General features: G+C 45.6%; 1 protein-coding gene across 7 annotated transcripts in view; it reads right to left on the bottom strand.

Annotated features, from left to right (window-relative positions):
• The window catches only part of FN1 (fibronectin 1), a 169,419-nt gene that overhangs the window by 78,241 nt on the left and 66,234 nt on the right, over nucleotides 1–24,944 (bottom strand). For all 7 annotated transcript variants that reach the window (XM_069225626.1, XM_069225627.1, XM_069225629.1 and 4 more), the window contains exons 13-18: nucleotides 23,644–23,765; nucleotides 7,486–7,663; nucleotides 6,525–6,701; nucleotides 6,299–6,427; nucleotides 4,526–4,615; nucleotides 2,831–3,025 (exon numbers count right to left, since the gene is read on the bottom strand). In XM_069225626.1, coding sequence (XP_069081727.1) covers nucleotides 2,831–3,025; nucleotides 4,526–4,615; nucleotides 6,299–6,427; nucleotides 6,525–6,701; nucleotides 7,486–7,663; nucleotides 23,644–23,765 — 891 coding nt within the window. The remainder of the gene's footprint in view (nucleotides 1–2,830; nucleotides 3,026–4,525; nucleotides 4,616–6,298; nucleotides 6,428–6,524; nucleotides 6,702–7,485; nucleotides 7,664–23,643; nucleotides 23,766–24,944) is intronic.

Raw genomic sequence — 24,944 nt, 5'->3', positions numbered from 1 at the left:
CCAGAGGGCACCTTAGAGGTGCCCCCTGAAACTTAACCGACTATCTGTGTAGGCTGACTAGTTTTAGCAGCCTGCCACAAACCGAGACATGTTGCTGGCCCCATGGGGAGAGTGCCTTTGTCACTCTGAGGCCAGTAACAAAGCCTGCACTGGGTGGAGATGCTAACACCTCCCCCAGGCAGGAGCTGTAACACCTGGCGGTGAGCCTCAAAGGCTCACCTCCTTTGTGCCAACCCAGCAGGACACTCCAGCTAGTGGAGTTGCCCGCCCCCTCCGGCCAGGCCCCACTTTTGGCGGCAAGGCCGGAGAAAATAATGAGAAAAACAAGGAGGAGTCACTGGCCAGTCAGGACAGCCCCTAAGGTGTCCTGAGCTGAAGTGACTAACTTTTAGAAATCCTCCATCTTGCAGATGGAGGATTCCCCCAATAGGGTTAGGATTGTGACCCCCTCCCCTTGGGAGGAGGCACAAAGAGGGTGTACCCACCCTCAGGGCTAGTAGCCATTGGCTACTAACCCCCCAGACCTAAACACGCCCTTAAATTTAGTATTTAAGGGCTACCCTGAACCCTAGAAAATTAGATTCCTGCAACTACAAGAAGAAGGACTGCCCAGCTGAAAACCCCTGCAGCGGAAGACCAGAAGACGACAACTGCCTTGGCTCCAGAAACTCACCGGCCTGTCTCCTGCCTTCCAAAGATCCTGCTCCAGCGACGCCTTCCAAAGGGACCAGCGACCTCGACATCCTCTGAGGACTGCCCCTGCTTCGAAAAGACAAGAAACTCCAGAGGACAGCGGACCTGCTCCAAGAAAGGCTGCGACTGTTTCCAGCAGCTTTAAAGAACCCTGCAAGCTCCCCGCAAGAAGCGTGAGACTTGCAACACTGCACCCGGCGACCCCGACTCGGCTGGTGGAGATCCGACACCTCAGGCGGGACCCCAGGACTACTCTGATACTGTGAGTACCAAAACCTGTCCCCCCTGAGCCCCCACAGCGCCGCCTGCAGAGGGAATCCCGAGGCTTCCCCTGACCGCGACTCTTTGAACCTAAAGTCCCGACGCCTGGGAGAGACCCTGCACCCGCAGCCCCCAGGACCTGAAGGACCGGACTTTCACTGCAGAAGTGACCCCCAGGAGTCCCTCTCCCTTGCCCAAGTGGAGGTTTCCCCGAGGAATCCCCCCCTTGCCTGCCTGCAGCGCTGAAGAGATCCCGAGATCTCTCATAGACTAACATTGCGAACCCGACGCTTGTTTCTACACTGCACCCGGCCGCCCCCGCGCCGCTGAGGGTGAAATTTCTGTGTGGACTTGCGTCCCCCCCGGTGCCCTACAAAACCCCCCTGGTCTGCCCTCCGAAGACGCGGGTACTTACCTGCAAGCAGACCGGAACCGGGGCACCCCCTTCTCTCCATTCTAGCCTATGTTTTGGGCACCACTTTGAACTCTGCACCTGACCGGCCCTGAGCTGCTGGTGTGGTGACTTTGGGGTTGCTCTGAACCCCCAACGGTGGGCTACCTTGGACCAAGAACTAAGCCCTGTAAGTGTCTTACTTACCTGGTTAACTTAACAAATACTTACCTCCCCTAGGAACTGTGAAAATTGCACTAAGTGTCCACTTTTAAAACAGCTATTTGTGAATAACTTGAAAAGTATACATGCAATTTTGATGATTTGAAGTTCCTAAAGTACTTACCTGCAATACCTTTCGAATGAGATATTACATGTAGAATTTGAACCTGTGGTTCTTAAAATAAACTAAGAAAAGATATTTTTCTATACAAAAACCTATTGGCTGGATTTGTCTCGGAGTGTGTGTACCTCATTTATTGTCTAGGTGTATGTACAACAAATGCTTAACACTACTCCTTGGATAAGCCTACTGCTCGACCACACTACCACAAAATAGAGCATTAGTATTATCTCTTTTTGCCACTATCTTACCTCTAAGGGGAACCCTTGGACTCTGTGCATGCTATTCCTTACTTTGAAATAGCACATACAGAGCCAACTTCCTACAATAGGTCCACCCAGTGTTAAATCATGTTTCTGCAGACAGTGTTTAATGCACCAGTCATGGGATTTTGCCTAGTAAAATCTCTCAAGCAGTTATACGTGACTGATCTTGGGAGGTCTGCAAGAACAAAGTCTGTTACGATTCAGGTCCTGTAGCAGGAAATGAAAAAGAAAAAAAAAAAAAAAAACACAAAGGTCTACTGCAGATGAAGTATGTTGGCGAGCAGATATCTAAAGATTTGAACTGGTCACTGAAGGGCTCTAAAACAAGTATGATGTTTAGGAGTAACTGCAATGAAATGACACCATTAGCGAGATTATGACTGAAAACATCTATTCAGTTTAATCTGCATTTTAAAGACATGGACAAAACATCCTTTGATGTTTGCGGACAACTGTTCTAGGAATTGAATCTTATGAAACTCTGGAGCAGGGTACAATACCACATGTATAGAGACGATCCTGATTAAATGGGACTCCTCAGTGAAACCAATTTGCATGTACATTATCATTAGGACAAGCAAAGCATTGACAGGCCAGCACAGACATGTAAAGATTTGGGGTAAAATGGTTGACTGACCCATGGGATATTTTCCTTCTGTAAACATGGTCAGATAACATGTGCTTTAACGACCTGGACATGCTGACAGCGTTCTATTGGCTTTTGAAATAACAACCCTAGAAAAGATTTGCTAGCACCTCATCCGTTTCCTCAGAGAGTGGAAGGGAGATTGAACAGCTAAGGGCAGGGGAATAAAAGGAGGTGGAGTGCATGTACAAATCATATTCCAATTTCAAACATACAATAAAAGACATTACCAGTCTGTGCAACACCAGTGGTTTCTTGTTGAATGAATATGGGTGCGCTCTCCTGGTCCTCTTCCACAGCATATATTGTGATGTTGTACTGAACCCCTGGTAACAGCTCACTGAGGGTGACAGATGTGGCTGTATCAGGCAAATTGAGTTCGGTGCTGCTGCCTTCTACTGTAGGTGTGTAGACGATTCGGTAACCTACAAAGAGGGAATATTTATGTGAATTACACTGCAGGAATGGAGATTAAAGCAGGACACACTACAGTTTATATACTCCTCACCTGCAACATGAACTATTACTGGATTTATATATTTGTTTAGTCAGCTTTTAGAACAGTACGAAGTAAAAACTTAAAATGGTTTAAATAGTTTATTCTGTTACATGACTAATACCTAGAACACCGTTGGATTTCTCACTGTGGTGATTTTGCACGATATAGATATGAGAGAGGGGTTTTTTTTGTTCCCTTATTGAGGCATTTATCAAAACTACATAAAGTTTTAATTACAGTGCAATACTTCTCAGAGCAGGTACAATCATTATTTTAACATATTGTAAGCAGAACCTGAGAAAGAAGGGGGCTGTCTTTGGAGAGAGGGTCTTCACAGACAAAGGCAATTCAAATAGTATGAAAATTCATTCAAAAATATATATCAAACAAGTTTGCTTTATTCATACACTTCCAAATTCAGAGGAAGTGATCTGAGAATCGTGTGGGCTTGTTGCAGGGCTAGAGGTTGTTCCAAACCTTTCAACGTAGCAAAAAAAGATAAATGTCAGAATGCTTAGAGCCACATTTGTCTAATCTGCATGGCATCTGTTTTGTTTTTATAACCTGAAGAAAGTAACTAAATAGACTGGTCTTAACTTCTTGGACAATAAAAACGTGGAGTTTTTTTAGGGCCTTATGTAGAGAATGACATTTGTGTGCAATATTATGATGTAGTGTTAAAGTGACACTACATTAGAGTTAGTACAATCTGTTTAGGAAAAATATAAAAATTGATTAGAATTTCTAGTACAGCACAGACCGGCCAGTGTGTTAACATTCATTGAAAAAGCTCAAATATAAACCATGTAATGCAAATCTGGACAACAACACCAGTCCAATTGTGACAGACAAGATTCACAGAAGGGTTTAAATCCCATACCATTACAAATAACGATGACCATGTCTATAATTGACACAATATAGAACAAGTCCCTTTTACGCAAAATATTTACTGGACTAAGTAAATAAACTTGTGCAAAAAAAAAAAAAGGCACACAAAACAAGCAAAATTAAAATAAAGAAAAGTTTGTCAAAGCATTCACACTTTATGAAGCAATGTATACAAATACTTAAACATGGAAATTATAGTCATACATGGGCACGAAGTATGCATGCTGTAATTTGCACTGTAAAAAAAAAAAAAAAAAAAAAAAAAAAAAAAAAAAGTTAGTGAACTGGCCTCCTCTAGAAGCTACCAAGTACAGGGGCTACAAAATATACACCTACCCATTTCACCTTACAGAGAAAGTCAAAGTTCTGAAGAGTTTGATATTCTGTCATTTATATCTTTAGACCCCTCTACATCCCAAAGATATAGTGAACCATTATATTTCAGCCAGTAATAAAAGCAATCGTGATTTAAATTAAGTATGTAATGCAACCCACCAAGCACAAAACCCTGGTCTATTTATTGCTGAATGCATACCTGTGATTGGAGCCTGTGGTCGTGCCCAGCTGACAACAATAGAGGTGTCATCTACAGTGTCCACAGCATGTTGAGATGGTGTGTCAGGCGCTGTGAATACATTTACAGGAGAGAAGGAGGCAGTAAGAAATGAAATTTAAAAAAATGTTAGGAGTAGAAAAAAAAAAAAATAATAATCCAGGGAATACATACACTGCTTTAACTGAGCATTTGTAGAACTAATCATGCTGGACACTGACAAGGTGTTTGCAAAAGTATTTATTTAATTACTACAGGCTCAAGGAAACAAGCTATACCTTGTGACTGATGCCACTATTGGTTTTCTGCCATTGGTTACATGGCAAGTCCCCCCGCTAGATCAGATTGGAGCTGCGGAATGTGGGAAATAGTCTTTGACCTCGCCTTGTTAGCAAGGCCACATGCTCACTGAACTATTGCCTTTTTATAAGCTGCTTGATGTATTTCGAGTCTTGGAACATCACAGGAGTCTCTGCAGAACATAGGACCTACTGTCCTCTACACAATTGGAGATTAGATAGTACAATAAAAACAGCTGCACTCTTTTCCCCTCAATTAGCCATTCTGCATCTGTGCATTAAAATTCTTCTGATAACTATCCACTCTATTACTGATCTTTCCGATAGCTACTGTGCAAATGTGGACATCCTGTAAAAGCTGTTACTTTAAAAGCAGCTGTGACCATCTTTTGGAAATCGTGGCAAGTTTTAGTCCCCAGCCTTGGCCAAGAAACTTCAATATAAATCCTCACAACTAAACACCTACAAAGCAGAAGCTCAATGTCAGCTTAACATCAGTGCTTAATTTGTAAATATAAAAAGGTGCCGGTGCTCAAAACTCTCCTCTTAAACACACGGCTGCTGCAAATAAAAGGAGCACATAACACTGAGGCAGTTTAATCCTGAAGCCACCTCGTGCCTCTGCAATAAATTTACATCCACTCCCTGCCCATTCAGCTCACTCTTGCAGCTTCCTGCTTGTCCCCTTTCTGGGACTTTCGTTTCTCTTCCTCAGTCTTAACCACGTATCTTTTGCTCAAAGTAAAAGCTTGACAGAAAACTAAGCGCCGGACCTAGGAAATCAGTGCCTGTACTCTGTTAACCAGTGCTTAATTTGTGCTTGTTTCCAGTGCAATCATACATTGTTAAAATTTTTAAAAACAGCACTTTTCTTCAAGGTACGGGACAAGAAAACGTTAGGTGTCTATATCGCTCATTCAACAACCACAAACTACGATACAAATTTAAAGTTCACTCCGCTTTTAAAACCAAGATCCACAAGATTGTTTCAGCAAACCAGTGACTGCTGTGTGCACAACACTAGGGATATTAATGGAGGACAACATTCACCAAAACACAAGTAGCATTGGGGGCAAGAAAAAAATGCATAAAATGTATTTACAGGTCAATTATGATGCTTCTCATTTACCAGAATGGCACAGAATTATAACACTCTAAAAGTTACCTTCACTTTGTCAAAGCTATAAAGATTATGAAAGTTTCTCTTTTTAAGTAGGGTTTCTTTAAAGAAATGTTTCTATAAATGTCAAGCATCCACCACCAGGAAGTCTGGGATGAGATATTAGCACAACTCGATTCAACAATTGGATTGCTATAAGAGGAAAAAGGAATGCCATTGAAAATAATGTTCACAACTCAGTGAAATTCTGCCCTGCTTGTTATCTGATTATCTGTAAATACAAGAAGATAAAATCCAAGACTGCATGGATACCCATGCTGGCAGTTATACACAAACCTGTAGTCTGAGTGGTGGATAAGATGAGACTTTGTCCTCCCTCTTCAGATATCTGGTAAACATTTACATTGTACTTGCGGCCAGGAAGCAGGTCTGGTATGCTCACAGAAGTGACCGAGTTAGGAAGGTCTGCATGGCAGAAAAAAAAAGTTTAGCTACTTGCAAAACAAAGGGTTGGCATTTTATGCTATGGTGCCTGTGTGACATGCATGAAGAGTTCTCGTACCAAGGTACTGTTTTGTTTCGCCACCCTCACTCAGCTCATACTCAACACGGAAGCCAGAAACTGTATCAGAAGCTGAAACCCAGGAAACCACAAAGCTGCTGGAAGTGATTTCAGTCACAGACTCCGAGGTGGAGACCAAAGGAGGCTGGGGTGTAGTCTCCCCACTCTCAGTGTGACCTGCAGGAGAAAGAAAGGCATCAGAAGGATCCCAGCAATGAGCTACATCATCCAGAACAAAGGTCACTACTAAAAATGCTTTCACCTAGGGCGGTGATCAGCTAATCGGAGAGAAATACAATCACAAGTAGAAAGAACATTTATCAGTGTTAATCATGAGAATCATTCAACCTTTATGCACACCAAAATCAAAAGGTGTGTATTACATTCTAAATTCTCTGTGAACTTCAAACACCAGCTGTGCAACCTACAACCATTTCCTGCATCATCTACACAAAAACAGATTTCAGGGGTCCCATATTTAGAGCAAAGTAATGCAAATTTGAAAGGACATAAGTTATCAATTAAAAACCTTAGTGGGAGATGGTTGTCAAAGTTAAGGGATTTAGAGTTTGGGAGGCAAATGCCACAGATTAAGTAAAAGTCCTGCAGTGCTGCAACAGAAATGATGGCCTATGCCGCTTCTTGTGTACACATCGTACGTTCCATATTACCAGACAACTAACTTCCAATGGACACATACCTCCTCCCCATGCACAACACTTAGTCAAAATTCTCTCTCTATATATCTATATATTTTTTTTATCACCGTAAATCCCAACCCATTAAGCACTGTTCCTTCAAATCCAAAGGAAGCCTTCTAAACCTACTTACTAAGGTCCCCAAAGTCTTCTTTATGCATCCTCCTTCCAACCAGTGATCATCCACACATTTTTACCTCATCTCTACTATGCACCCAACTGTATTACATTAACCCAAATAGGCATTGAGTGTACAAACTTACTGGATATGAGGGTGGTGGCAGTGGTGGTGAAGTCGAAGCGGGTGACCTCCTTCTGTCCAAATTGCAACACACTGATAAGCTGCCCTTCATACACAATACCTGGTCTTAGGCCGGAGATGGTGTAAGAGTTCAGGTGTCCTGGAATAGAGGCCTGTCTCCAAGGACCAGCTTTATTTTTCTGAAGGGTGTGAATACGGAAAAAAGTAGTAAGCAAGGATCACAACAAGCAAGTTAAGAAAAACTGCAAAAACAAATTAACATCAATAGGATGGATGCCGAACAAGGTTTTAACTGGACCCTGAATCTTATGGCACAAATAACAAAATGAAGACAAAAACAAGCACTGCAATTAAACCGCTGGACTAATGCCCATGAGAAACCAGATGGCTAAAGTATGCCATACATGCAGTCAACAGTTTCCAGTAAGGTAAATCAAGTGTAGAGTGGCTGCCTCAGAAATCCCAAAGATAAAAATGATCAGCATTAAGTTTCATTATTGAAGCACCAGGAGAGGTTTTGCTCTATACACAATCACCACTATAGCAGTCCTGTATTTGACTAAGCAGATCGCAAATCCATCATCTATAGGTTTAGTCCACAACAGAGCGCAGGCATGGAATTCATTTATAACATTTAGGAGTCTTGCATAGCGGGGACATTGGCATGGATGCTAGCATCCTCCGCGAAGGAAAAGCAGCATTTGTAATGCAATGGGTCTCACGTCTAGAGTTAAACCTATTAGCGTTGTGAACTCCTAACTGGACTTTTCTTGCCACAAACTGAAAAGTAAAACAGTTTCACGTTAGCGAGCTGACGGCCACCATGAGCACAAAGCAAACATACAAGGAAACAGAAGTTCGCTTGCAGTGTAATGTATCATCAAAAGTGCAAATATCCATGTAACCAGGTCGATGTAATGCAAAGCGCTCTACTAATTGCCCAGCGAGATCGCGCTGCCTACAAAATAAAGAGCAAAAAAAAGGAGTGCAGAAACCATACAGAAAACATGGAGCCTCGTATGTTTTTTAGTAATTGGCCTGTGTGCTCGAGGCGGGCTAAACACCGGAAAAGGCATGATGTATGCATGCCTTTCACTAATTACATTAGACTAATTTTAAAAAGCAAGCCCACAAACCAACCAAAGTGGTGGGCTTGACATGGGTGTGGTTAAAAGCCCTCAGAGATTACACCAGGGACAGAGCACTTTGAACATGTACTTGGCCCAGTACACATGGGACCCTTGGTAATGAAGGGGCCACCTGGCCAGCCCTAGCTGGTTATACACCTTATCCCAATTAAGGAAACTTAATTGTTGATCAGTTCTACACTAACCTTGTTCAACTCTACCAACACCTAGCTCAATTTGTTATGCACACTTTGATGGCTGCTCCTGCGTGAGTGGCAGTGGTGATTTTACCACAGTTGCCTGCTGCGATAATTAGATGTGATAATCAATGCAATTACCCAGAGTATGAGAGGAAATTCCCTTTCGGATTGCCAAAAAATAAAATTAGGCCAGACAAGCTGTTTCCCATTACGGGACCACAGGACAAGCATAGAATATTAACTGTTTACCACATGGGATGGTACCTGTAGGAAAATGGCTCCCTGTTGCAGCTACCCCCCACTTTTTGCCTGATATTGATGCTGAATTGACTGAGAAGTGTGCTGGACCCTGCTAACCAGGCCCCAGCACCAGTGTTCTTTCACTAAAATTGTACCATTGTTTCCACAATTGGCACATCTCTGGCACACAGATAAGTCCCTTGTAAAAAGGTACCAGTGGTACCAAGGGCCCTGTAACCAGGGAATGCCTCTAAGGGCTTCAGCATGTGTTGTGCCACCCTTAGGGACCCCTCACCTAACATGCACACTGCCATTGCAGATTGTGTGGGTTGGTGGGGAGAAAAAGGCAAGGTCGACATGGCACCCCCCTCAGGATGTCATGCACACAAAAAACTGCCTGTGGCATAGGTAAGTCACCCCTCTAGCAGGCCTTACAGCCCCAAGGCAGGGTGCACTATACCACAGGTGAGGGCAAAGCTGCATGAGTACTGTGCTCCTACAGTGTCTAAGTCTATTCTTAGACATTGTAAGTACAGTATGACCATATTAAGTATATGGTCTGGGAGTTGTCAAAAACGAACTCCACAGCTCCATAATGGCTACACTGAATACTGGGAAGTTTGGTATCAAACTTGTCAGAATAATAAACCCACACTGATACCAGTGTTTGATTTATTAGAAAATGCACACAGAGGGCATCTTAGGGATGCCCCCTGTATTTTACCCTATCCTTCAGTGCAGGACTGACAGGTCTGTGCCAGCCTGCTGCTGAGAGACGAGTTTCTGACCCCCTGGGGGTGAGAGCCTTTGTGCTCCGAGGCCAGAAACAAAGCCTTTACTGGGTGGAGATGCTGAACACCTCCCCCCTTGCAGGAACTCTAACTCCTAGCAGTGAGCCTCAAAGGCTCAAGCTTTGTGTTACAATGCCCCAGGGCACTCCAGCTAGTGGAGATGCCCGCCCCCTAGACACAGCCCCCACTTATGGCGGCAAGTCCAGGGGAGATAATGAGAAAAAACAAGGAGGAGTCCTGAGCTGAGGTGACCTCCTGCCTTTAGAAATCCTCCATCTTGATTTTGGAGGAATACCCCAGTAGGAATAGGGATGTGCCCCCCCCCCCCCTTAATCAGGGAGGAGGCACAAAGAGGGTGTAGCCACCCTCTCACAGACCTAAACACACTCCTAAATTCAGTATTCAGGGGCACCCCAGCACCCATGAAATCAGATTCCTGCAACCTGAAGAAACAAGGACTGCTGACCTACAAGCCTGCAGAGAAGGAGGAAGACGACAACTGCTTTGGCCCCAGCCCTACCGGCCTGTCTCCAACTTCGAAAACCTGCTCCAGTGACGCATCTGACAGGGACCAGCAACCTCTGAAGCCTCAGGACTGCCCTGGACTAAAGGGCCAAGAAACTCCTGTGAACAGCGTCCCTGTTTAAAACCAGCTACTTTGCAATAAAGCAGCAACTTTTAAAGACTGCACGTTTCCTGCCAGAAGCGTGAGACTTCACACATGGCACCCAACGCCCCCGGCTCGAGCTCCAGAGAACAAACACCTCAGGGAGGATTCCCCGGCGACTGCGAGCCTGTGAGTAACCAGAGACGACCCCCCTGAACTGTCACAGCGACGCATGCAGAGAGAATCCAGAGGCTCCCCCTGACCGCGACTGCCTGTAACAAGGGACCCGACGCCTGGAACCTACACTGCACCCGCAGCCCCCAGGACCTGAAGAAACCTAACCGCAGGAGTGACCCCAGGTGACCCTCTGCCTTGCCCAGGTGGTGGCTGTTCCGAGAAGTCCCCCCCCCGTGCCTGCATGCACAGCTAGAGCAACCCCGGGTCCCTCCATTGTTTTCTATCTGAAACCCGATGCCTGCTTTGCACACCGCACCCGGCCGCACCTGTGCCGTGGAGTGTGTTTTGTGTGCCTACTTGTGTGCCCCCCCAGTGCTCTACAAAATCCCCCTGGTCTACCCCCCCACCCACACCCCCGAGGACCCAGGTACTTACCTGCTGGCAGACTGGAACCGGAGCACCCCTGTTCTCCATAGGCACCTATGTGTTTTGGACACCTCTGCACCTCACCAGCCCTGAGCTGCTGGGGTGGTAGCTTTGGGGTTGCCTTGAACCCCCACGGTGGGCTGCCTATGCCCCAGAACTGAGACTTATAAGTGTTTTACTTACCTCCTAATCTAACCTTAACTTACCTCCCCCAGGAACTGTTGATTTTTGCACTGTGTCCACTTTGAAAATAGCTTATTGCCATTTTTACAAATACTGTATATGATATTGCTTTTATTCAAAGTTCCTAAAGTATCTAAGTGAAGTACCTTACATTTAAAGTGTTTACTGTAAATCTTGAACCGGTTCTTAAAATAAACGAAGAAAATATATTTTTCAATATAAAAACCTATTGGCTTGGAGTAAGTCTTTGAGTGGGTGTCCCTCATTTGACTGTGTGTACAACAAATGCTTAACACTACCCTCTGATAAGCCTACTGCTCGACCACACTACCACAAAATAGAGCATTAGAATTATCTACTTTTGCCACTACCTTACCTCTAAGGGGAACCCTTGGACTCTGTGCACACTATCTTACTCAAGGCACGCAGTCTTTGGCAGTATTATTGGACGTACTGAAGCAAGTGCGAGATGAGTATGGGGCTGGCCAGGCCCTTGATTTTGGTGCGAAATTTTCCTGTTTTTTAGAGGATTCTATTGAACATCAAAGACGAAGCTGCAGCTCTGGCTATATGTGAGAGGCTCACTGTGGGCACTACTGATGCCCCGGAATGTGTGCTGCCGACCATTATAGTTGAATTTTATACTTCACTTGGTTGCAATAATTTGGGGACCAGACAACCTCAAACACAACTTTGCAACGTAGCGCATGCAAGGACAGTGGCAAGCAGAACCCGGAGTTTGTTATCACTGATACCAGTCTCTAGTTCCTTCCAGGACTCATCTGAAAGTAGGAGATGAAGGTATGATTGCAGACATGAGAAGCATGTGAAACAGAGAAAGGACTCACCAAAAAAAATAAAAAAAACACACACACACTTACTATAAAACCCCAGTTTCAAAAACAAAAAAAGGTTGCGGCTATAAATGTGAAACAAGCCCCAAATCCTGAGATCCAGTCTCCTGAAGGAGACATGGGAGGTGACTCCAACAGCGCAGCAGAGGTCACCATGGTCCATTGGATTCTCCAGGAGTTGCAAGCAGTGAAAGCAACTGATCAATGTGATGGTTGAAACAGCAATTCTGCACATTGCCCCTCCTGATTAACTTTAGACATTCAAATTCCACGCACTGTGTGTAATTTTTTTCAGACTACTTAACATTCTATGACTTTCTCTTAGCAGAGGTCAATTGGCCCCCAGAGTTTGTCCGCTTTTCCCTGTGAGGTGAAGTAGTAATTCTTCCTTCCTTTCCAGCCTTTGTCCATGAGGAAATCAAACAAGTTTATGCAGCAAAATGGGCTCTTGCACAAGCCACAGCATTATACAGCAATCATGTAGGCTGGGATAAGGACTCTGATTATATAATACCCTTGTGGTCCAGCCTGCAAGCGCACCACAATATCCTCTTAAACAGGATGCAAAAGCACCAGTTTGCGACATCATTAAGAGTACCAGGAAGAGATTGAAGTCTATCTCCCAAATGAACAAAATGTTTCCATTTTGAAACTAGATCATTCATTTAGAAATATCTCGGACTACGAACACTTGAATAGTCATACACACATTTGCAATAAATTTTTTTTACAAAAAACACAGACACACACACGCTGATTAATATTGTCTGCAAAAAACAGACTTGGGATATTTCCAATGTTTTCAGTCAATCTACCACAGAGTGTAGGGACTTAACTGCCTTCTCCACGCTTGGGTTCCAGCATCGCTTTGCACATGTGGCAATTGGGTGTAAAAACAGCTCAGGACTGCTTGCTGCCTGTATAGTGTCAATTCTTCATGCTATTGTCTCAGACTCCTTGCCTTTACCAATCTAACAGACAATGTGTTGGACACATTTAGCCAGAGCGGACCGTGTAATTTTGCGATTTGCTGCCACTGGCTACAAACTGAATTTTAAGAAATCTCACATTGCATATTTCAGTATCATTCTTAGGATATGAACTCAGACTAAGGCAAAAGCCTTCCACCTAACTTCTGAGAAGTGTGCACTCCTACAACCACATAATACTCTTCAGAAACTACTACCAGTCCTGGGTTGTCTTTTTTGGCAGGACATATATTCTGGACTTTGCTCAAATAAAACCATTTTATGAATTAACACATCCAGATTTTTCCACATCACATTGGACATCGGACTACACTGACATACTCTGATCACTACAATTTGACTTGCTACACAACATTTGCATACATGTTTCAGCACTACAAACATTGTCATCCATATGATGGGTGCCATTGGGTTTACTTACATTTCCCTCAACGAGGGTGAACAAGCCAAACACATCTCATTTATATTCCAATGCGGCAATGCAGTTTGCTTCCACTGAGAAAACTGACTGCCATGCAGATGGCCACCCTAAAAAGAATGGCCTCTTACACAGGAAAGACAATTGTTATTACACCAATCATTTCCAGCCTTAGAGACTATCACAAAAGCTAGCATTCCCAATGCTAAAGGCCTGCATCCGAGATGGGCAACATTCTAAAAGCCATGGATGTAGACTGTCTTTGATCCTTTTTGCAATGAGCAGGTTTACTGCATGCCCACTGATTCTGCCTTTTGGACAGTATAAATTTATAGTTTACCTTGATGGTTCAGCTCAACTCTGGGAGTCCGGGATCACATTTGTTACTTTCAATTTCCTCTGCAAATACCAGCCACGATATAGTCAGGAGTACAGTACTTCCTGCAATATCTCATGCTGATAATTTGGTTTCTACAGATCCACCTCTCGTGACTACCAGCTCCTAATACCATCAGTGGTTCTTAATTGGACAGACTAGTTCTGTTTTTCTGGTGGGTACGGGTGACTTTTCACACTTGACACTTCCACTGTCAGATTACACCTAGAAAAGCATGTGCTTTCCTTTAATGGCTGAAAGGAATTTCTTTGATTCCACCTTTGATATGTTTAGATTAGCCCAGCCTTTATTTTGTTTTCCTTTGGATAGGATTTGTGGCTGTCTTTGTTAATCAACAGCCACTGTCTCCCAAAACGGTCAGCCACAGAACTGGTGAGGAGGTGTTGACGCTGCATTCTTCTTCCCATAGATTGACAAGAGACTTGTCCCATGTGAACATTTTAGCTGTGCCGGTAACAGATGAAATTGTTTGAAATAAAGTTGCCTTCAATGTCCTCAGCCACAGCAAGATTCTGCAGATTCCATATGTAATCAAAATAACCATGGGTGACTATAGGAAGCTGGTCCTCTATGTAGTGTGCAAAGCTAGGCACACTGTGCAGCGAGTCCAAGCAACCACACATTTGTTTACAGGGGTAACAACTAGACCACCTGCTGCTCTAATTTTTATGGTAGCTTGGTCAAGCAGTCAGGCTAATATTGGAGAAGTGCAAACCATTTGTAGTAATCACAGTATCATTAAATTAACTCACAAGAATACCTCAAGACCAATTTACAAAAATTTACAATTTTTGAATTGAAAGTAACCAGGCCCCAGCACCAGTGTTCTTTCCCTAACCTGTACTTTTGATTCCACAATTGGCACACCCTGGCATCCAGATAAGTCCCTTGTAACTGGTACCTCTGGTACCAAGGGCCCTGATGCCAGGGAAGGTCTCCAAGGGCTGCAGCATGTATTATGCCACCCTAGAGACCCCTCACTCAGCACAGACACACTGCTTACCAGCTTGTGTGTGCTAGTGAGAACAAAATGAGTAAGTCGACATGGCACTCCCCTCAGGGTGCCATGCCAGCCTCTCACTGCCTATGCAGTATAGGTAAGACACCCCTCTAGCAGGCCTTACAGCCCTAAGGTAGGGTGCACTATACCATAGGTGAGGGTACCAGTGCATGAGCACTGTGCCCCTACAGTGTCTAAGCAAAACCTTAGACATTGTAAGTGCAGGGTAGCCATAAGAGTATATGGTCTGGGAGTCTGTTTTACACGAACTCCACAGCACCATAATGGCTACACTGAAAACTGGGAAGTTTGGTATCAAACTTCTCAGCACAATAAATGCACACTGATGCCAGTGTACATTTTATTGTAAAATACACCACAGAGGTGCCCCCTGAAACCTAACCGACTATCTGTGTAGGCTGACTGGTTCCAGCAGCCTGCCACACTAGAGACATGTTGCTGGCCCCATGGGGAGAGTGCCTTTGTCACTCTGAGGCCAGTAAGAAAGCCTGCACTGGGTGGAGATGCTAACACCTCCCCCAGGCAGGAGCTGTGACAAAGGGGTGAACCTTTGAGGACACTCCAGCTTAGTGGAGTTGCCCGCCCCCTGCGGCCACGGCCCCCTGGAGGAAACAAAGAAAACAACAAGGAGGAGTCACTGGCCAGTCAGGACAGCCCCTAAGGTGTCGCGAGCTGAGGTGACTAACTTTTAGAAATCCTCCATCTTGCAGATGGAGGATTCCCCCAATAGGATTCGGGATGTTACCCCCTCCCCTTGGGAGGAGGCACAAAGAGGGTGTACCCACCCTCAGGGCTAGTAGCCATTGGCTACTAACCCCCCCAGACCTAAACACGCCCTTAAATTTAGTATTTAAGGGCTTCCCTGAACCTAAGAATTTAGATTCCTGCAACGACAAGAAGGACTGCTGAGTTGACAAACCCCTGCAGAGGAAGAACAGAAGACAACAACTGCCTTGGCCCCAGACTTACCGGCCTGTCTCCTGCCTTCCAAAGAAACCTGCTCCAGCGACGCTTTCCAAGGGACCAGCGACCTCTGAATCCTCTGAGGACTGCCCTGCTTCGAAAAAGACAAGAAACTCCAGAGGACAGCGGCACTGCTCCAAAAGAACTGCAACTTTGTTACAAGGAGCAGATTTAAAGACCCCTGCAACTCCCCGCAAGAAGCGTGAGACTTGCAACACTGCACCCGGCGACCCCGACTCGACTGGTAGAGAACAACCAACTCAGGGAGGACCCTCCGGCGACTCTACGACTGAGTAACCAAAGTTGTCCCCCCTGAGCCCCCACAGGGACGCCTGCAGAGGAAATCCCCAGGCTCCCCCTGACCGTGACTGTCTGAACTCCATTTCCCGACGGCTGGGAAAGACCCTGCACCCGCAGCCCCCAGCCCCTAAAGAAACGGAACTTCTGTGCAGGAGTGACCCCCAGGAGGCCCTCTCCCTTGCCCAGGTGGTGGCTACCCCGAGGAGCCCCCCCCCCCCTTGCCTGCATCGCTGAAGAGACCCCTTGGTCTCCCATTGAAAACTAAAGGAAACCCAACGCTTGTTTGCACACTGCACCCGGCCGCCCCCGTGCTGCTGAGGGTGTACTTTGTGTGGACTTGTGTCCCCCCCGGTGCCCTACAAAACCCCCCTGGTCTGCCCTCCGAAGACGCGGGGACTTACCTGCTGGCAGATTGGAACCGGGGCACCCCCTTCTCTCCATTATAGCCTATGTGTTTTGGGCACCTCTTTGACCTTTGCACCTGACCGGCCCTGAGCTGCTGGTGTGATAACTTTGGGGTTGCTCTGAACCCCCAACGGTGGGCTACCTTGGACCAAAAACTAAAACCTGTAAGTGACTTACTTACCTGTGAAAACTAACAATAACTTACCTCCACCAGGAACTGTGAAAATTGCACTGTGTCCACTTTTAAAACAGCTTATTGTGTTTTATGTAAAAAGTATACATGCTAAAGTAATGATTCAAATTTCCTAGAGTACTTACCTGCAATACCTTTCAAATGAGATATTACATGTAAAATTTGAACCTGTGGTTCTTAAAATAAACTAAGAAAAGATATTTTTCTATAACAAAACCTATTGGCTGGATTTGTCTCTGAGTGTGTGTACCTCATTTATTGTCTATGTGTATGTACAACAAATGCTTAACACTACTCCTTGGATAAGCCTACTGCTCGACCACACTACCACAAAATAGAGCATTAGTATTCTCTTTTTACCACTATTTTACCTCTAAGGGGAACCCTTGGACTCTGTGCATGCTATTCCTTACTTTGAAATAGCACATACAGAGCCAACTTCCTACAGCAGTGACCCCCCCCCCCCCCCCCTCCAATAGTTGGTCACCCTGCAGAGTGACCAAGCCCCCCGTTAGGGCTATTTAGGGACTCCCTTGTGGTCCCCTGATTCGGCATCCAAAGCTCCACCAGGACTCCATTGCATAGACCTCTTCTACTCCTGGCCACCAGAACTGCAGCCTGACTTCAAGAACCGAACATGCCTGCAACCCTAAAATGACCTCTCCTTGCAACATTGTTTTTCCAGCTCCTTCCAGCAACTGCAACATTTCCACAGCTGTGCATCCTCTGCGGTCGGCAAGACTTCAGCAGCACCAAGAAGCAAGAAGGAATCTCCCTTGAAGCGAAGGAGTCACTCCCCTGCATCTTCAGCCACCTGAGGCAACGACGTCTGGGTGATGGGATCTGCGTGGATCCTCCAACACAGGTGATGGTTCCGAGTGGTCCTTATGGTTATCTCTCCCTTCTGTGCAATGAGAGACGGTGAGCCCTTGCGTCTCCCAGCAGGACGGAATCCCTGTGCACAGCGACGCTTGCAGCAACCAAGGCTTGTTGACTCCTGCTCAGAGGTATCATCAGTCTCCAGCACTTCATCCCTGCAAGGACAGTCTCTTCTCGGCTGCTCTAGTGACATGGGACTCCTCTCCAGCTGTGCTGACTAGGCCTCACTGCAGCTTTCTGTGTGCTGCCAGTGGGTTGCTGAGGGGGGCTGTAACTGCTTCTGCTGGCTCTCACGATCGCTGAGGGCCAGCCTGGACTCCCCACGAAGGGTTGCGTCCCCCTGGACCTTGCTGGCCCTCTTCAGCTCTGCAAATCTTCTGTTCTGGTTTGCATTTGCCAAGGTTGGCTGGTGGTCCTCCTGACTGTTGACCCATCCTCAACTTGGCGACCAGCATGGGACAAGCTCTGCACTACTTCAGGGACTCCTCTGCCACTCCTGGACTCCGCAGCTGACCTTTATCTTCCACCCTCCACCTGAATCTTCACCCCCGCAGAAGGGTGGGCATTGCCTACTGCCACGCCTGACATTCCTGCGTGGACTGGACTCTGTCCAGTTTTTTTAAGCAGGTCCTCTTCATCTGGAATCCACCGCTGGGTTCCAACAGTCTGGTCCTGCTCTTGCATTGTTCCAATTGTAAGTCCCCATGGAACAACCAGGTAACTTCCCTCTGCTCTCCTGGTCGTTTTCTAGATACTTACCTCTTGGGGTTCCATACTCTCCCAACCCTTGCCTATCTACTCCATATCCTCTGATTGGTGGTGGTTTGGGGGGGGGGGGGGGGGAGGGGAGGGGGGGGTTGTGGGGAGGTGGAAGGGAACCCATGTTCGCAACCCACTATTTTAGTATATGGTTTCTCCCCTCTTCCCCCCCCCCCAACCATAGGGCCCTTGCTATTTCTAATGTGTTTATGCTAATTCCTAGTACTTACCTGTGTATATTGTGTGTACTTACCTCCAAGGGAGAGGGATTCCTATAGTATTCTAGTTCAGTGTTACTATATTATAATACATTATTTTTGCAACACTGTGGTTCCTTTCATGTGCGATAAGCTACTGTGTGACTATCATGGTACTGCAAGTGCTTTACACTCCTCTTAGATAAGTATTGGCTGCTCATCCATAGCTACCTGCCCAGACTTCCTAGACACTAACTCACTAGTAAGGGTTGCCTGGACCTGGTGTAAGGTGCCACACCATAGGTGTCCACCACACACTAGGTCATCACCCCACACCAGATATGACCAAGACCGAAAGAGTGCATCGTGCTGAACAGTTTGGTGGTGGTACCATTGTTGTAGGACCACAGGCTGACAATGGGCAAAAAAAGTTTGAAAAAGAAATGCCCTGCAAAGCATTATGACTTGAGTTCCCCCAAAGTGCAGTGAATATTGTAGAATCAGCTCTCCCGCTGTGCCTAAGAGCTGCTTTGAGGATGTGTGTTTATTTGTGTTGTAAATGCTCCAGTTTGTATATTTTTCCAACTGGTAAATTTGTTAAATGGTCCTCACGTAAGGCGCTCCTCTGATGGTGGTCATGCTATAAGAAACTTAAGTCATGTAAAGTGCTCCTGTGATCAAGTTTGTGCTATAAGAAACTTCAGCATTCCTCCGATGTAGTTTGAGCTATATGCAGACTTAAATAAAATCTTGGCAAATATATGGGCATATTGCTGATGCAGAAAGAAAACTATTTCAGACCTTTCAAGCTCTTTTGAAGCAATTTCAGCTTTGTTGTTTGATGATAGAGGGAGACTCGTGTACAGACCATGACAAATTGGGTGTATGGAAAAAAATAAATATGTAGAAAACTGGCTTTTCCTACAATCTTTTTTTTGGCCACAACATTCTGGTAATGCATGCATTCCAAGCATAGCGAAGACAAACAGATAACAGGTCTGCCATTGTACGTCCAGCTTCATCATTAGGCAGCAATGCCTGGATCAGTCCTGGGCGGTCTTGTCCACTCCCAGCAGACCAACTCAACCCTCTTGTAAGGAAATGCCTCCTTGGCATGGTTACCCCCTGACTTTTTGCCTTTGCTTATGCTATGTTTTGAATTGGAAGTGTGCGGAGGCCTGCTAACCAGGCCCCAGCACCAGTGTTCTTTCCCTAACCTGTACTTTTGTTTACACAATTGGCACACCCTGGCATCCAGGTAAGTCCCTTGTAACTGGTACCAAGGGCCCTGATGCCAGGGAAGGTCCCTAAGGGCTGCAGCATATCTTATGCCACCCTGGGGACCCCTCACTCAGCACAGACACACTGCTTTTCAGCTTGTGTGTGCTGGTGAGGACAAAACGAGTAAGTCTACATGGCACTCCCCTCAGGGTGCCATGCCAACCTCACACTGCCTATGCAGTATAGATAAGTCACCCCTCTAGCAGGCCTTACAACCCTAAGGCAGGATGCACTATACCATAGGTGAGGGCACCAGTGCATGAGCACTGTGCCCCTACAGTGTCTAAACCAAACCTTAGACATTGTAAGTGCAGGGTAGCCATAAGAGTATATGGTCTGGGAGTCTGTCAAACACGAACTCCACAGCACCATAATGGCTACACTGAAAACTGGGACGTTTGGTATCAAACTTCTCAGCAGAATAAATGCACACTGATGCCCGTGTACATTTTATTGTGAAATACACCCCAGAGGGCACCTTAGAGGTGCCCCCTGAAACCTTAACCAACTACCTGTGTAGGCTGACTGGTTTTAGCAGCCTGCCACACTCGAGACATGTTGCTGGCCACATGGGGAAAGTGCCTTTGTCACTCTGTGGCTAGTAACAAAGCCTGCACTGGGTGGAGATGCTATCACCTCCCCCTTGCAGGAGCTGTAACACCTGGCGGTGAGCCTCAAAGGCTCACCCCCTTTGTTACAGCACCACAGGGCATTCCAGCTAGTGGAGTTGCCCGCCCCCCTCCGGCCACGGCCCCACTTTTGGCGGCAAGGCTGGAGGAGATGAGAAAAACAAGGAGCCACTGACCAGTCAGGACAGCCCCTAAGGCAACCTGAGCTGAAGTGACTGACTTTTAGGAATCCTCCATCTTGCAGATGGAGGATCCCCCCCAATAGGGATAGGCTTGGCTACTGCCCTCGCTGACCTAAACACACCCCTAAATTCTGTATTTAGGGGCTCCCCTGAACCTAGGAACTCAGATTCCTGCAATGTAAGAAGAGGACTGCTGAGCTGAAAAAACCCTGCAGAGAAGACGGAGAGACCAACTGCTTTGGCCCCAGCCCTACTGGCCAGTCTCCCCCCTTCGGAAGAAAACTGCTCCAGCGACGCTTTCCCCAGGACCAGCGACCTGTGAATCCTCAGAGGACTGCCCTGCTCTAAAAGGACCAAGAAACTCCAGAGAACAGCGGCCCTGTTCACCCAAGACTGCAACTTTGTTTCCAAAGGAGCAACTTAAAGGCAACAGCGTTTCCCGCCAGAAGCGTGAGACTTGCAACCCTGCAACCCCGACTCGACTGGTGGAAAAACAACACTTCAGGGAGGACCCTCCGGCGACTCAGAGACTGAGTAACCAAAGTTGTCCCCCCCTGAGCCCCCACAGCGACGCCTGCAGAGGGAATCCCGAGGCTCCCACTGACTGCGACTGCCTGACTAAGATCCCGACGCCAAGAAAAGACCCTGCACCCCCTTGATCTGAAGGATCAGAACTCCAGTGCAGGAGTGACCCCCAGGAGGCCCTCTCCCTTGCCCAGGTGGTGGCTACCCAGAGGACCCCCCCCCCCCTTGCCTGCATCGCTGAAGAGACCCCTTGGTCTCCCATTGATTCCTACTACAAACCCAACGCTTGTTCGCACACTGCACCCGGCCTCCCCCGCGCTGCTGAGAGTGTACTTTGTGTGGACTTGTCCCCCCCGGTGCCCTACAAAACCCCCCTGGTCTGCCCTCCGAAGACGCGGGTACTTACCTGCTGGCAGACTGGAACCGGGGCACCCCCTTCTCCATTGAAGCCTATGCGTTTTGGGCACCACTTTGAACTCTGCACCTGACCGGCCCTGAGCTGCTGGTGTGGTAACTTTGGGGTTGCTCTGAACTCCCAACGGTGGGCTACCTTGGACCCCAATTTGAACCCCGTAGGTGGTTTACTTACCTGCAAGAACTAACAATAACTTACCTCCCCTAGGAACTGTGAAAATTGCACTGTGTCTAGTTTTAAAATAGCTATATGTGTTTTATTTGAAAAGTATATATGCTATTGTGATTATTCAAAGTTCCTAAAGTACTTACCTGCAATACCTTTCATGCAAAGTATTACATGTAGAATTTGAACCTGTGGTTCTTAAAATAAACTAAGAAAAGATATTTTTCTATACAAAAACCTATTGGCCTGGAATTGTCTCAGAGGATGTGTTCCTCATTTATCGCCAGTGTGTATGTACAACAAATGCTTAACACTACTCCTTTGATAAGCCTACTGCTCGACCCCACTACCACAAAATAAAGCATTAGTATTATCTCTTTTTGCCACTATCTTACCTCTAAGGGGAACCCTTGGGTTCTGTGCATACTATTCCTTACTTTGAAATAGTGCATACAGAGCCAACTTCCTACACCTCTTAACTAAGTCTTGCGTCAAAGGTGCATTCAGGCTCTTCTCCACGGGCTACTATAAAAGAGAAGTACAATAGCACTCTTCATTGCCTAGTTCCTCCGAAGTGCCCAGCTAAGGAAAGTCACCACCACCACCACCCCAGAGTCTAAATAGAAGGTTGGTTATTTCAAGGTGGACTTGCAAAAACAATCATGCCATATTAAAGACGACCTGCGATTTCTAATGCTAGTTAATGGCCTATCCACATCCCACAAGACTACTCTTAATCTCGGCAACAAACTACCATTTGATTACCAATTCCTATGCAATCCTGTTATTACTAAAGTTAAGGAGTTGCAGAAGAAAGCAATCTACTGTAAGTAAACATCTGCACAAAAGTTGTAGTTTGGTTAGAAAGGCAGTACTCTGTATTTAAGAGCGTAACACAGGAGGACGCCTCAGACCACATGACGAGTGGACAATGGGTTTGAGGCTTTCAAATTCAAAGCTATTTATTCAGAACAGGATGCACATTTCTGCAAGAAACATCCTGGGGCCTTCATCTAGCCCTGGGCTGAAACTTGTGCATTTATGTCGCAAAATCAATCCTTCAAGACTTCCATTCACAATAGATCAGTGTCCAGGAGCAGGAGGATTGGATCAGCGGCCCTTCTATGAAAATAGAATTGGCCTTGGCTGCAGGAGCTTCTATAACAGTATTTAGTTCAATCTGGAAAATGAACTAGGGCACCATCCACAATAGCACCACTTGTAGGATCCAGTTTTCTAGTCAAAATCTGTTTGGGAAGCTGCTGGGCACAAGTGTATAAATAACAATGGAGGCTTGCAAGCATTTTAGGGCTGTGTCTCCCTCCTAGACCTAGAATATTGCAATGGTCAAATTCCAAGCCAATCATAATATAGTTTATCAACTTTGGGAAATCACTGGTTAATGGCTCACAGCTTTATTTGTTAGAATTACTTAACCCAGGAATACTGGGTCCACCCCTCATTTAGGGCAGCTAGCTCTGTCCGAATTTAACCTCTTGTGCTTGCTCTACTTGTATAGATTGCCTCATACCATTTACACAGAAGAGTCCAACCACACAGAATGGCACAAATCACACCTGTCAACAGAAATAGGCCATAAGCATTGTTAATGATGGTAAGGGGCATCACGATCATGGCCTATTTGAAGCTTTGCCTCCGCATTCATGGTCTCTACCCCCTGCATAGTACAAGGGACAGAACATGTCACACAAATTTGCATAAACAGTTTAAGTACTGGTGAATGGTAGCTTTGATAGTTTTAAAATGACAACACACAAAAGGTTAAGAGTTTGAGAATTTCCTTCCTTGCTCTTAAGGGCCCAAAGGCATACTTACTGGTTTCCACCGGAGGACATACTCCTTAATGTGGGATGGCTGAGGTGGGATCCACTGGATAGGGTGAGAGTTCGGGTGGTTAGCATTCTCTGTGATAATCACCTGGACAGGCCCTGCTCCACCTTTAAAAAAATATATATAAAATAACCATTAAGGAAGACCGTAATCAACAAAGAAATCCAATTGAAGAAAGTTCTTAACTACTCAAACAAGCTCTTCAAATATTGAAAATGTTCAGTCTTCACATGGTTTACAGCCACAGTAAACTATGTTAGATGGATCACTGTATTTGAATGCCTAGCTTTCTCATCTTCTCTTTAGCGTTGATGGCTGTGACCTTCAGCAAGAACCCACTTAAAAGCTTCGGCTTTTTATCCGCGAGTTCAAAGAGTGCTGCAGATCACTATTAAAACATGTAAAACTTCCTCATTTACTGACCACTAAATGTACAGCCAGATCTGGAGGGGGGGGTGGGGGGGGGGGTGGTAGGGCAGACTCACACGCAGAATTTGAAGCACATTGTAAAAATACTAAATAGTTCTTGCTGAAGTGTTTTCTTCCTTTAAGGAACACACAAATGTACTTCTGAAACCGTACAATTGTCTCACGTACAGGTTGTATTTATTTGATGGAAACCCACATTTCTCACCAGTGGTGCAAAAAACGTTACCATAATCTTGATTAACCTGAAATTTCCAGTGCTGCACAATTTTGCATAAATTAAGCTGTGTATTTCGCACGAAAAAAAAAAAAAAAAAAAAATCCAGCACCAGTCAGATTCTTGCACAAGGTATACAATAGTCTTGCAAACAAATTGCTATCGCCGAGACAGGTCTATATTAGTTTAGACATTGGTATCAAAAACAAACAGCAAGACAAGAGGCATTTGATTTGCAAGAACGTGTTTTAAACTAAGGGAATCAAAGCAAAACACACCAGATCATTTATCCTGATCTGGAAACTAATTTGAACGCTATTAAAAAACGAGAAAAAAAAAAAAAACACACACACCACACAAAATATATATAAAGTGGACCATCTTCATTCAAGATAAGAAGTTAAGAATTTGACAAAGTTATCACCTGCATGGATGACCAACAGTTATTCTACGCATTAGTCGACAACTACTAATAAAGGTTATTCAAAAGCCCAAAAAGTTTATCCTACATCGTTTGAGGCCTGCTCACCTTAAGACTCGATTCCAACACGGTACAACCCAGAGTTTAGTAACAGTTGTAAACTGATCAAGCCAAAGCCAATCATCCACACTGTTGCTTTTGTATGGCCCTAGTCAAGTCAAT

This window comes from Pleurodeles waltl, chromosome 3_1 (genome assembly GCF_031143425.1).
Source record: "Pleurodeles waltl isolate 20211129_DDA chromosome 3_1, aPleWal1.hap1.20221129, whole genome shotgun sequence".
Lineage (NCBI taxonomy): Eukaryota > Metazoa > Chordata > Amphibia > Caudata > Salamandridae > Pleurodeles > Pleurodeles waltl.
This window is presented reverse-complemented; position numbering and strand designations above follow the sequence as displayed.